The 15036-nt window shown below is 35.8% G+C and overlaps 1 protein-coding gene across 1 annotated transcript; it reads right to left on the bottom strand.

The window, feature by feature from the left end:
* Positions 1–12394: 12394 nt before the first annotated feature.
* On the bottom strand, positions 12395–13508 carry LOC148585809 (glutathione S-transferase T3-like). Its single transcript, XM_088516769.1, has 3 exons — positions 13104–13508; positions 12602–13015; positions 12395–12538 (listed from the first exon to the last, which is right to left on the bottom strand). The coding sequence occupies exons 1-3, from the start codon at positions 13506–13508 to the stop codon at positions 12395–12397; spliced, it is 963 nt and encodes a 320-aa protein (XP_088372895.1).
* Positions 13509–15036: the final 1528 nt, after the last annotated feature.

Raw genomic sequence — 15036 nt, forward strand, 5'->3', positions numbered from 1 at the left:
TGGGCTTGCCTTCTCTTCTCTGCTTTGTCAAAGTAATATTCCACTCTATACAAACATTGAAATAATCGATGTGAGGATATTTCTCACAACTATGTTCTATTATTGTGGACCAATCAAATCATCTGCTTCGTGCCAAAATTTATTCTTCCAATAAATTTGATTGGAAGAATTTACAAGGTACCAATCTTATTGGAAAAAATATATGCTTTTTGGCGTAGCTACTCAAAAATAAATGTGAAACAATAATTAATGGATATCTATTTATCCTATATTTTAGTTTGAGTTAATATGATTGTGTAACGAAAAATAAAAATAAATTTTTTTTTATTATTTATTTATTTTATTATTTATTTTATTTTTAATAATGAGAATTTCATTTCTGGAAGGAAATATGTGAATAATATAAGAAATTAAACAAAAGGATTTTTCAGAGTATGCTTTGATAGGTCTTGAGTTACGATATACCCTTTCAAAAAAAAAAAAAAAAAAAAAAAAAAAAAGTAATGATATACATCATTTTTTTTTTCTTCTAATTAATTAATACCGTACTATATCTCTCTTTCTACGACGCTTACATCTTCCTCCCCAAGACATAAGACTTCATCTCCAAGCCTGGCTTACATGGGATGAGGGAAGCATCCCTATGCCTCCCTTGCACTCATCGCTGCCTCATGCGCCTCCATCTGGCCGGCCATCACTTTCGGGTGAGTAGATCTCATGCGCCTGCCTATGGAATTCACGCTCTTTGTGTCCTCGCCATCTCCGCTGCTGGTGCTATTGTTTTTTGAGTTTAATAATTTATTTATGCTGTTTCTTTGTTTTTTTATTTATGTTGTTTCCTTGCAGGTGTCCGAGTAGGATTGAAGGGTAATACCCCTATATGTGTCCCTTGCTCTCGAGGTTCAGATAGGGTTAAAAGGGTTTCCCGACGGTCATGCCCTTACTTGTACCTTATCTAACAACCTTAATTGATGACCTCTTATTTTGGTGTTTGTGCCAAGAATTCATAGGGTCATGTCATTTATTTGATGCATTTCATTTTAATTTATGTTTACCCGGATTGTTTTGACGCTTATTGTTGAGCGGTCCAACCCTTTATTTTTATTTTTTTGTAGTTCTTCCTTGTTGTACTTATAAAAAAGAAATGAATCCTTGTTGTCAAAAAAAAAAAGAAAAAAAAAAAAAAAAAAAAAAGAACTGTTAATCAGTCGACGTTAGCCAAAAAACAAAAGACTTATGAACACACACGTCTCAAGCTATGGAGACTCATCTAAGCTTTAGAGAAAGTCTCATCTCAGAAATGATCAATAAACTTGAACTCTCTTATTGATTCCTAAAACCGTTGATACATCACCTTATAATGCTCTACCAACTCACTACAAAACAAAACCTATATAGGACACAATTACCAATCAAATCCTAAGGTCATCATAAAGAAAGTTCTAACGTCATATAGGACTTACCAAAAAAAAAAAAAAAAACTCCTTTAGAAGGACACTGAAAAAAAAAAAAAAAAAATCTCCTTACATAGGCGGTAAGGGCTTCAATATTGAAGATTGGACTTAGCTACAAATTAGAAGGAAATTCAATATGAAATGCATTGGAGTATTTACTCCAATAAACCCTAATCCAAAGTATTTACTAGATTGTGTTTGGCTTAAGAGAAGGGGCTAATAGGTTTACCTAGTTCATTAGGGTTCACTAGAAATAAGAATTTTGACTTTTGGTTCGGACTGAATGTTCGAAGCCTAGTACACCAAACGTTTGAACGAAACCCTAGAGAAGAACAACCACGCATGGACCACTCGAACATTTGACCTTAAACCTCTCTCCGAACGTTCAACCATGGAGCACCCGAACGTTCAACCTGCAACTCAAGAACCGTTGGGTAATAGTACACCGAACGTTTGGTTGCTTAGAGACATCATAAAAGCAGCCCATTCTTATCCATATATTTTCTCTCTTATAAATACCCCACCCCCTTCGATTCTTAGCACATATTTCGACCCTCTTGCTTAGTGAAACTCTTGTGTGAGAGAGTGTTCTGAAGAAGAAAGATGTGTTCTTGGTGGTTTTTGCTCTCGAGGAAGTAACCTTCTAGGCCTAACTCATTTCTTACCTTGTTGTTATTTTGTTTAAGTGTTTTACATGACTAACTTTGTAGGTTTGTGTTATTGGTCAGGTTCTTAGTTTAATGATAGGTTAACATTTTGATGATGTTAGACGTAATTTCTTCTGCATAGAGGTGCTATTTTGGGGTAGGACTCTGTTAAGGATCGTGTTAAGACCTTAAGATTTGCTTAGAAGTGGTGTAGTGGCTCGTTGGCTCGAAATGAGTTTTTTATTCAGTACCGAACGTTTGACCCTCTATGTCCGAATGTTCAATGATATGGTCGAACGTTCGGATAGAGGACGTTTGAACCCCTCTATCCGAACGTTCTATGGTTAGGAAAAAAGTATGTGAAAGAACAACAAGGATCGTGTTCTACCCCCAAATCAAATGCATAAGCAATTTATATAAAGAAAATAAATTGCAATACCCAATATCACCAAATAATCAAAGTATGGAACTAAGCCAAATAACAAAATAAAACATGCACAGCGGAATTTAAAGCAACATCACCAATACAACACAAAGTTTGTTTACAAAGTGAAAAACCCTTGAACTCCTCAAGGTAAAACCACTCCGGGGCAGCCAAACCCAGGAAATCACTAGATGAAGATTCACAGTTATAGAATAGAAGATACTCACTCCTTGGAGGACCTCTAGACTTTGTAAGAATAAGCATCCCAGCTTCTCTCCATCGTGACCATCTTCAAGCAATGACTTTCCTTACCGACCCTTCGGTAGGCTTCCTTCACCAAGCATCCAAAGTAGCAATCTTTAAGTAGATGAACGAACAAGGCAACACGCTAACAATCAACAACCCAAGTGGTAGAAAGCTTCAAGCTTCTCAAGAACTCCACTTGCTACAACATTGGTGAAGCATGAAAGAAAGCATGGCTTCCAACCCAATCCCTCTTTAATCAACATAGAGAGGTAATCCACCTTCTCTACAGACTCTCCCGTATTATTTTCGTGCTTGGAGGTCTAACCTTCCTAAATGAGCACCCTTTTCTCTATATACAAAGAGAAAGGGAAAACTTCTCATAAGCTGAAAAAGTCATTTGGGGAACCAAACCAGTCCAGGTATTCTAGCAATAACTTCTTCCTCCAAGTTCCAAATGACGTAAACTCAACGGTTCTGGAAATCTCTTTCCCAGATGTACAACTTTGTCTCTAATGAGCATCTTCAAAGTCGTATGTTTTATAGGTCAAAATCAGCTTTGAACGTTCTACAGAAACCAACAGCGTCGTAACAAGAAATCAACTTCGTTAGGACGGGAATTGGCAGTGACTCCCTGTTTTCCCGTTAGGAGCTGCGTTATGACACCCAATTAACGGGAAAAATATTTCCAAGTGATGCCCAAGAGATGTCCGGGTGATGTTTGGGTGCCGGAACATTGTAGAACACTTCTGTAAACACATCCAATGCTTTTCCAAGAGCAATGGGAAGAAACATTAAGGAAGAAAACCAAGATACCATGGAAACTATACCTCACGTCTTGACGGCATCCATCAAAGACGAAATCCTTCTTCATGTATTAATAGGAAATGATTTCTGTCATGACGAAAGCCCAAATGACTCATCGACGTCATGTGTCCCATCTTGTTGCTCTATTTGACGAGAACCAGGGAGTCCAACTTTGGTCCCATTACATGCCCGTCCTATCAAGGCTTCTGACGAGAAATTAGTAGCTTTAGTTTCACTCCCATTGCATGCCCGTCCTAACGCAACTTCTCATGAGGAACCAGTAACCTCCTATTACATGCCCATCTTGACGCGCCTCTGACAAGGACACAGTAGAGACCTCTAACAAACATCCAATCTTCACCTCGACACTTGAGAAAGAATGAGAAATTACAAACAAATGTTTTGCTCATTGAATAAGGCCAAAACTGATGATAGGCAATTTCTCATATTTCAAAAGTGTGGAACCTCTAGAGGACTTTGAAGAAGCTTCATAAGGCACAAGTGAGTACAAACTTACATGGATACTTGTTATTATTTTTTCCACACAGCATGATTATTCTATACATATTAAACATGCATATTTACAACTCTCTTGAAATACATTTTGGATTATTATGAACTCTCTATTATGAAAATGTGTGCTGATTAAGCAGATAATGAAAATGATGAGATTGGTAAAAAAATGTAAACAACAGTAAGAATGCCACATGTGAAAGAATTTAAACAGAGAACCACATATAAATCAAGCATGTGTCAGAAAGCATATCGAGCCAAGATATCTCATCTAATGTTAACTCCCTCTTAACATGAGCAACCTCTCCCTCACAAGTGTCTTCACAAATCACATTCTCTCAATTTCTGTCAACACAGGCAAATGAAGGAACTTAAGTGGCATCACTTGTATCGTTGGAAGGTATAAACAAGGGAGTACAAAATATCATAGTAGGAACACAGAAGGCTCAAGTCAAGACATACACTATGAGCACACATCACAACATGAGAGCATGATATGCTCAACTATACACATGAAGGTGCAAGTGAGTCGAAAGAAACTCCTATTCAAAAGCCCAATTCATGTCATCCAAACAAGGTTGAGATACATGAAAACATAAAATTAGCACAACTAACATGGCATTTGCAAAATCTCAAGCACATACCATCAAGACCATAAACTCACAATCACAACATGTGAATGAACAATTGCAAAAACTCAACACACAATCAAAAGGGCAATTGTCACCAATTTCACATATTATGGGAATATGAAATGAGAGAAGCAAGAAACAAATTAACATGTTATCAAGATACGCTGCATGTGAAAATGCAGTTTCAAAACAACCCAAACATGTTAAAGTATGGAAGATCCACAATCATAAATTGTGAACTCTACATTCTCCTAAAAAACAAATCCAAAGAGGAGTATCAAATGTGCGAGATAAGAACATGAAATTCCAATCGTACATTTGAAACATACGAGCATGTGAGTCGAGGAGCCCAAAACATTTAAAAACAAAAGACACACGCACAAGACCATACAAAAAAAACCCCAAAAATTGAAAGTGAATAACTATAGGTTTATCCAAATTTCAACAATCATAATCAAGGGAATAACGAACATGTAATGGCCAAGAAGGATAAACAAGAGCTAGAAGCATGCAATAACACAACACTCTGCAATCACACAAACAATTCAATCACTTAAACAAAGGTGATGCACAACGTATAAGATTGCATGTGTGTGGACAACAAAAGAAATTAAGTTCAAGATAACCTTTACCCCTTTTCTTGATTGAGCTTCTTGAAGGGAAACATAGCTCAGCTATTGCCAGTCATACATCTCTTGGCAAATGCAACTTCAACTTCATAGGGAGCCATAGGAGATGTAGGATCAACATCCACTCTTGCTCTTTGGGATGAAGGAAATGATGACATTCCTGCAAAGAACTAAGAGAAAACACTTCAGGCAACCTAAGAGCAACTAGATTAACATGCACAACTCAACCTAGCACAAGAAGACGAGGGACACAACGAACAACCACCTTCAAGGAGGGATACCCAAAACAGAGAAGTATGCACACTAGGATTCTAGAAGGCATAAAGAGATATTCAAGACCCTATATGCAAGCACACACGATCAACAAAAAGGTTTTGAAACAAAAACACAAATTTTGTCGATAGAAACACAAAGATTGAGGAAAAACACATCTCAATCATATTTTGAAAAACAACATACTTGCTTTTCAAGAAAACAAAACAAATACCCCTTTCAAAGCAACCCAAAAACATACTTGTGATAATCATTTGAATGAGAGTACCAATTTCAGTCAATATGTGTACCAAAATGCACAAGAATCATACAAGACATATACCTTCAAGAATGACCAAATAGCATATTAGAGACTAAACACAAAATGAGAAACGGAGAAAATAGGACAAACGCATGTTGAAAGGACAATGACAATCAATAATATAATACCAAAACAAGAAAACTCAAAACCCCAAAATAAACTCTATTTTTCAAAAACTTAAAAAAACCAAACAGTTCCCAACAAGCTCAAGTGTTTGAAGCCAAAACAAACTCCATACTCAATAAATGCTAATCAGTAAAGCATAAATCCAACAAAATGGAAGACACATGAGCAAGCATTTAGAGAGATCAAGAACAACAAGCAATCGTTCAAACAATAAAGGTCTATAAGCCAAATAAGGAGAAACTCAAATTTCAACCAACAACGAAGGAAGAGAAGAGGCTTACACTTGATTGAGAATGATTGAGAACGAAAGGCTTGACAAGTGATTGGAAACACAAAGACAAAACAAAAAACCCTTGGGGGAGAGAGCTTGAGTGAAGCAACAACAATACAAAGAGTGTTAGGCGTTGTTACTATTTGTCTTCTAATTCTCGTTTTAACGAATACAAAACATGTTAAAGATGAGAAGAAGAGAGTAGCACAAAAACACCTAGTAATCCCATTTTGACGGAAAAATATTCCCGTTCAAACAGAACGCTAAACACATTCCCGTTAAAACAGGAGAACACTCTCATTTTGAAGACAAGAAACAATCCTCTTCACCCCTTTTCCCTTTTTAAAGACAACCACGCTCAAATACTCTCACCCAATCAACGTATGCACTTACAACAAACACTTACTAAAACATGAGAAAAATCATCTTATAAAAAACTAACATGATCTTCAGTTTAGTCCAAGTATGAACAAACATGATGGTTTATCAAAAACATGCTTATGACAATGATGCAAATGAATAGGCTAAAACATGTCATAGTGATGTGTGTGAATCATTTCACAAGAGAGGGCACAAGTCACATACACATGGAGCAATCACATCTCATAAGAAAAATGGCAACTCTTAATGCAAAAGTCAAACCCTTTTTCCTCAACTTTAATAAAAAGTCATACACCCATTCTTCTTCAATTGTCCAAGAGAATTTATATAAATTAAATCCCGTGGGTGTTTCACCTTTTTCCGCAATGATTATGATACCGACTCTTTCTATAAGGATTTCAAAAGCAAATTTATAAGAATGTGTTTTGTTACAATTTTGCTAAACATTTGTTCTTTGATCATAATTTGCTTGTCATTGAAAGAGGTGATGCCATAAACAAAAGTTTTGAGGTTGACTAGCAAGGTCAATTTGCATAGGGAAAACCAAAAATACTCATAAGAGTTTTTGACCAAACTAACAAATGTGAAATCCCCAAAAACTTATGAAAACAGTGTGCATAAATATGACAAGGCTTAGAATGAACATAAGCTTCAAAGCACACTCACAAACTCTTAAACCGTCATATAAGACAACTCCAATAACCAACATAACATAGATTAGTAATAATGAGAGATTCATAAAGAGCACAATAAGTGTTTGAAGAAAGTACTCAACAAGATCTAGGGAGAGAGCACTCCAAAAGAAAGACACAATAACAAAAAAAAAAAAAAAAAACTTAAAAACCCAACAAGAGAAAAACTTATAAAGCAAGGGACAAAAATAAAGCAAAACGCAAAATACCAAAAACATGCACTAGAATGCAATAAGATAAGCAACAAACCTTCTAGTCATGCTAAACAAAAATGGACAAATAAACCTCTTAAACATGGCTCTTAAACGAACCTTCCAAAGTGCAAAATCATTTCCAATGAAAATGGAAGGAGCACTTGGAACAGAGGTAGATCATCCCAAAACAATTTGGGTAGTAGTTGAACACACTCAGGACGTTAGTCCAAAACCGAGTGAATTAGGCTCTGATACCAATTGAAAGAACAACGAGGATCATGTTCTACCCCTGAATCAAATGCATAAGCAATTTATATAAAATAAATAAATTGCAATGCTCAATATCTCCAAATAATCAAAGTATGAAACTAAGCCAAATAACAAAATAAAACATGTACAGCGGAATTTAAAGCAGCATCACAAACACAACACAAAGTTTGTTTACAAAGTGAAAAACCCTTGAGCACCTCAAGGTAAATACCACTCCAGAGTAGTTAAAGCCAGGAAATCACTAGATGAAGATTCACAGTAACAGAATAGAAGATACTCACTCCCTAAAGGACCTCTAGACTCTGTAAGAACAACAAGCATCCAAGCTTGTTTCCATCGTAATCATCTTCAAGCAGTAACTTTCCTTACCGATCCTTCGGTAGGCTTCCTTCACCAAGCATCCAAAGTAGCAATCTTTAAGTAGACGAATGAATAAGGCAACACTCCAAAAGCAACAAGCCAACAATCAACAACCCAAGTGGTAGAAAGCTTCAAGCTTCTCAGGAACTCCACTTGATACAACATTGGTGATGCATGGGAAGAAAGCTTCACAACCTAGTGCCCTAAGGGATGTTTTTACATCTAGTGCCCTAAACCCATCTGGTTTGGGAGTCACTGGTCAAACACTCGTTACATAAGTCAATTAGAAAGCTTAAGGGAGCCAAGCGCAAAAAAAAAAAAAAAAAAATGCAAATCTTGATTAAGCCTTCGTTGTTTTCAGCTGATAGAATTCCTATGAATTTTGAGGTACACAAAACTTTGAATAAATTGAAACCTCATGATTGTATGTTAATCTCACTTTGCACTTAATAGAGCATGTATTGTCTCAAATGCCCACTTATGAGTGAATTGATTTTGGATGTCTTAATGATGTGATTTTGGTGTTTATCGTGTTAAGCATGCTCATGAGTAAGAACCATGTGTTTGTGTGGATTCCTTCTTGTCTATAACATAGTACTAAACAATGCTTGTGGGTATCATTTTTGTTAAATCCTCACGAGACTTCACTCGTCCTCTAGGGATACCTAAGGGTTTAAAAGGCTTGTTGCATATGCTAAATGCAATCATCTCTCCCACGACAATGGATTTATGTTTCATGCTTTTATTTTGTTTTTCATTTTGTTTTGCTAAGGGACTAGCAAAATGTAAGTTTGGGGGTATTAGATGAGTGCCAAATATTGCATATTTAAGCCCCTTAATTTGCATTTGTTAATCCTTTAGTTTTATAATAATTTGATGCTTTGTGTTAGTTTTGGTATTTTAGCCTTTTTGCAAGTTGCTGAGTGAAAAGTGTGGATTTGAGATGATAAATGCAAAGTTTGGAAGTAAGCCACCGAGGAGAGGCATCGAGCGCACCAAACTGGCACTCAAGCGCATCTGTGCTCGAGTCCAGCAACCTTACGCTTGAGCGCATTTGCGTTCGAGCATAGGCACCGCAGTGCTCGAGCGCTGTGCCGGAGGAGACATTATCGCAAGTGTGAGTATGCTCGAGTGCACTGTCCATGCGATCAAGCGCACTCACGCCCAATATCAAGCCATCAACGTGTACACGCCTGCATCGAAAGTGGAAAGTGCATGCTCGAGTGCGATCGAGCACTCCTAGTGTGCGCTCAAGCGCACTCGGCTGACCTGGAAGCGCCGAAACCCTAATTAGCTTTATAAATATTATAGTTTTCTAGGGAAACAAAAGGCCGTCATACGGAGGTCGTCTAGGGGACTGCTAGGAATGATTTTTGGAGAGAATAGGAGCTAAAAGGCTAGGGTTTTGTAGTTTTTTTTGTGGTTTCAATTGGAATTTTCTCGTTGTAAGCCTCTAAACCTCTATTAACTCCTATATTGTTTTATTTTCATTCATTTTCATGAGAGGCTAAACCCCAACTAAGGTGGAGGATGAAGCCTCACAAATGATTAGCAATACATGATTTTAATAATATTTTTCCAATGTTATGAGTTATATCTTCCATTGTTCTATTTGTATTTCAATTAATTGTAAATCACTTTTAATTGATTGCTTGTTTTAGATGTTATATATTGGATATCCATTGTCTTTTGTTCAACGGATACATCGGATCATTTGGTTTAAGTTGGATATCCATTGTGATTTGTGCAAAGCACGGATATATTGGATGTTTTGAATTAAATCGGCTATCCTTTGTGATTTGTACAAAGAACGGATGATTTGGATGATTTGATGCATTTGTTTTGCAAAAATAAAACATACGTAAAATGTGTCATGTGAAACGTCAGAAAATATTGATGAATGTGAAAGTTGTAATCTCTAGAATAGACAGACAATTTCCAAGGAAAAGAATTGGAGCTCTTCAAGTTCAAGTTTCAGGTTTATTCTTTTCCTTGCTTTTTATTTTATGAAGATGTTCAACATCAAACTTATGTGTAACTAATTTATTTAATAGGACTAGATTGAAGCCCTAGTTATGTTTAGTTAATATTCAATATTGGCGCATTTCATGAATTCCTCATATGTGTGTGCCTGATCAACATATACATGTGGTATAGACTAGTTAGTTAAATCAATTTGGATGACCGAGTCTTGCGTTTAATAAAAGTAACAAAAGAAATCCACACCGGATTCTTGGGTTAATCAACATGGGGAACCGGGAGTATATACTCATGCCCTAGGCCCCATGTGTTTGTCGATTTTCACAGAATTATGCTTTCTTAAAGAACAACTTAGTATACAGCCATGCTAAATCCTTGAAGAAAGAAAAGAGTTATAGTATACACCCATGTCTAACTCGTTGCTTAGGGAAATCTATAGATTAAGGAATATACACCCATGCCCTTAAGTTGACAAACATTAAGTATTCATAATATGATTAGTGGTGGATATCAAAGCCCTACCTTTAGCTTTTCATTTATTTTTATATCTTTTATTTCTTTTTCACAATATCAATTTAGTGACAACTTGATATTTTTAATCAATTCGAAACAAAATCAACAATCCTTGTGGAATCGATCTCGTACTTGTTGCACTATACTATCATTTGATCTTGTGCACTTATGAGTAAAACGTAATAATCTATTAATTTAGGTAGTATTTAGCACAACAGTTTGAACGGTCTTCTGTATTGACCAATCTAGCCGAAGGGCGTCCACCTCCAGTAAACTACTCACTCAATGGTCACGACTATAATATGGGATACTATCTTGCCAATGCTATATATCCTCCATGGGCAACATTCGTAAAAACAATTCATGCTTCACAAAGAAATAAAAGAAAAATTTTTGCTGCAGCTCAAGAGTCAGCAAGGAAGGATATAGAGTAGGCATTTGGAGTACTCCAAGCGCGATTTGGTATTGTGCGTGGTCCTGCACGTTTACACAAACCTAAAATTCTTAAAGAGATTATGACGGCGTGCATAATATTGCATAATATGATCGTTGAAGACAAGCGAGATTTATACCTTGGAGCAGATGACTTCGATTATGAACAAATCAATGAGATTCCACTCGAACCACCATCACATGAGCATATAGTTGAATTTTTGGACTTCATACAAAATCATCATCATATTAGAGATCAAGAAACTTATTCTCAACTCCAATCGGACCTTGTCGAGCATTTATGGCAAATGCATAGCCAATAAGAACTTTTGATTTTAAAATTTGTATGATTGCACTATGGCTAATTGTACCTTTTTTTTTTTTTTTTTTTTTTTTTTCAATACCCAGTTTATTAACAAATATATTAAAAAAAAAAACCTATAATTTCATATGATTGCACTATGCCTATTAAATTGTAATTCGTATGATTGCACCTTCAATTTCCAAAGATGTCTTAGAATACATTACAAAAAAACAAAAAAACAAAAAACAAAAAAAAAAAGCAAAATGGTAATTGACGAGGTATATGTTATTTTATTCAAATCTCCTGTCCTTATTACAAGTGACATTCAAGAAAAACAACAAAAATATTTAGCCAATTTGATAGATTTGATAGGAAATCGAATATGAGCATTGTGCCTTTCACCAAAAAGAAAACAACCTATAATTTAATGATGCACATGCACCCCCTATCACAGTTATATATAAGTTCATGCTATTGTCTACAAAAGCTTTAAACATCTTACAAAGATTCCTCTCAAACATGATGGAAGATGCTTGGACACATGCATGCCAATGTTTTGATCACATGTATTGTATAATTAGAACAAGGAACAATTATCTTAGAATATCAAATGGGTAATGAGGATTTAGGTGGTCCCAAATGCTACACCTTCTCATACAGAATTTCACACACTGCCTTTGCACACAAAGAAAAGGAACTTGATATACTAATTTACAAAATTACACAAATGCTACAACTTCAGTTAGAACCTCAACTGAGAAGGATCTTCATACATGTAAACAACACAAGCATTCTTAGCTTTAATCAATGTGCAACAAAGAGGTCTGCACTATTCTTACATTCAATAGCAAAATAGTCACCGAACAAAAAGATGACAAAATCAATGACTATTTACAAAACTACATGATTAGTTCACTTAAATACAAAGTAATACCCAAATACCAATGACTATTTACTACTACGCTTCTCAATGATTTCCATTTGGAAAGATTGAATATATTCAACTTGCACTTTAGACAACTGGCTTGTATCCATCATCATAATTTCTCTTTCTTCTTTCTTTTGTTCCCTTGCCTCTTTCCTATGTTCAACCTCAAGCTTTTGTTTTTCAAATTCTTCTTTCTTTTGTTCCCTTTCCTCTTTCCTAAGTTAAACCTCAAGCTTTTGTTTCTCAATACGAATGATCTCCTCCTTTGTCGTATCGATCTCTTTCTTTCTTTCCTCATGTAATATCTTCTTCGCTTCCGCTAATCCACTCAAAACCTCCATCACAATCTCTTTCTCTCCACAATTGTTGCTCTTTCTTTTTCTCTCTCTCTCTTTCGCGGCCTTCTTGCCTATAGGTCTCTCCAAGTCTACATGTACATTTTGATCATCGTTATCTTCCCCTAAATGTATAACATTTAGAGGATAAGAAGTACTTGTATCAAGGCATTTCCTTTTCAAATCTAATTGAGCCAACATATATTTCTTCCATTTCGGTACTGTCTTCAACATATTCCACAAATGTTCAAATTGAAATATGGCACTGTTATTGAACTCCCGGTACATAGCCTTTGCCATATTGATCTGAAAGAAAATTCATAAAATGAAAATAATTAAAATGTTGAATCAAATAAATGACTAATTTACACTACTAGTAAGAAATCATTTATACCTTATCTTGCTCACCAATACCACTTTGATTCCTATGTTCAACTTGTTCCAAGTACCCACAGAATTTGTTGATGACTTTTTGGATGAAAGACCACCGATTTGATAAAGAATGCGCAGTCCGTTCTACAGTGATTTCTTTCTTGTTCTCATTATAGTTCTCCAAAATCCTATCCGAAAATTTGGTGCTTTTTTGAGAATTCCCTTGAATTGGATCAAGGCCAGTACTGAGCCAAGCATTTACTAGCAAAACGTCTTCCTCTATTGAGAAGTTTGGCTTTTTAGTAGTAGATTTCTTTTTAGGTTGGGGTGGATTTTCATTGTTGTATTGACGCCCTCCTTGTAAGAGCATGGTGAAGCTTTGGATAGGAGTTTCATTGAACTGTTGCAACCAATCTTGTGAGTCCATGAGTGCAAGTAGCTGAATGAAAAAAAAGAACTAAGAGTATCATAAATTTGGTTCCATTCATGGATCCATGTAACAGTAAAGATGCAATAAATGTACACATGACATCCTAATTTGCCTTGAAGTCCCTTAACAGTCAGGAGAATAAAATCTAAATGATATTCAATAACCCCCGCCCCTAAGATGAACAAAAAGAATAAAGTGGTAGCACCTACCAATAATTGCAATGTAGTTCTTTTTTAAAGATGCACTTTTGGCTTGGGAAATCAAAGGGTACAAAAGCACTCAAAGACTAAACTATAAATTTAAATCGAATCAACAATTTATTCAATCTATAGTTCTGCAATGTGGGATTTACTAGCCTAATTTATTGGGTTCGATTAACAATGTAAATACACATTTAAGATGGGAGGTGTGTGGCACTTTACATATCACTGCAGATTGCAGAAGAGGTAGGCTCTACAAAACTTGAGGAAGAAAAGGATATCTACCCCAACTACACTCAACAAATCCACAATGACAGCCAAAAAAAGTTACCGTACTTTTCCCTTTTTATCAAAGGGAGATGTAGATTAAGATACAAGCAACACTCTCTTTGTCTGTAGCACTATTTATTGGGGGTTAAACTAACACTGTTGGCAAACTTTATTGATACCATGAATTATTGGAGTGACAACAATTTTAACAGAATGCCCTACTCGAATTTGTTTCAAATCACTGTGAATGAGTATTTGATCTCACACCCATCTAAACCTCCCCAACAATCTGACCCCAAGTATATAACCAATTTCCTCAAGAGACGCTTCCAATGAACACCAAGAACCAAATATAGAAAAATAATTCATGCAACTCTAAAGTGACAATTCCTAAAACTATCCAAATTCGGTGAACTTAGTTCTCCAATAATTCATGCAACTCTAAGAGGGGCAATCTCAAAAAATAAATAAAATTATTAATTGAACCAAATTGAAATGAAAAATAGAAACCAAATTTTCCATTTCTTAAACTTAGGTATCTGCCATGACACCCAAGTGGCAAAATAATACCCAAAAAAGAAAGAAAAAAAATCGTCACCGTATTTGAATAATCACCACAACCACTATATATATACGAAAAATTCATAAAACATATCCTTACAGTTCATTTATACATACATTTATATGTAAATATGAATGTGTGTTTGTGTGCAATACCTCAAGGCTCAAGCTACGATTGAGCCAAGGAAATCAATTTCTCTTCCTCTCCAAGGTTTCTCAAACCTTCTCAATAAATATAAGAATTTTATATACAAAATAATTTCAAAACACTTGATTACAAAGCAATGAACATTTGGGAGAAGACAAACACAAATTTAGGAGAAATCGAACAAAAGGGAAGAATGAACCTTTCTGACTTGGACACTGGGAATAACCAAACGCACTACGCTCGCCGGAAGAGGGCTGGTTCAGCTTTGCCCAAGCGCTGCCCACTGCACGACAACAGTGGCTCAACCATCGTTCTGTAGTCTCTTTCTCTCGGCTTGAACAGAACG

This window comes from Corylus avellana, chromosome 5 (genome assembly GCF_965113065.1).
Source record: "Corylus avellana chromosome 5, dhCorAvel1.hap1.2, whole genome shotgun sequence".
In the NCBI taxonomy this organism is placed as follows: domain Eukaryota; kingdom Viridiplantae; phylum Streptophyta; class Magnoliopsida; order Fagales; family Betulaceae; genus Corylus; species Corylus avellana.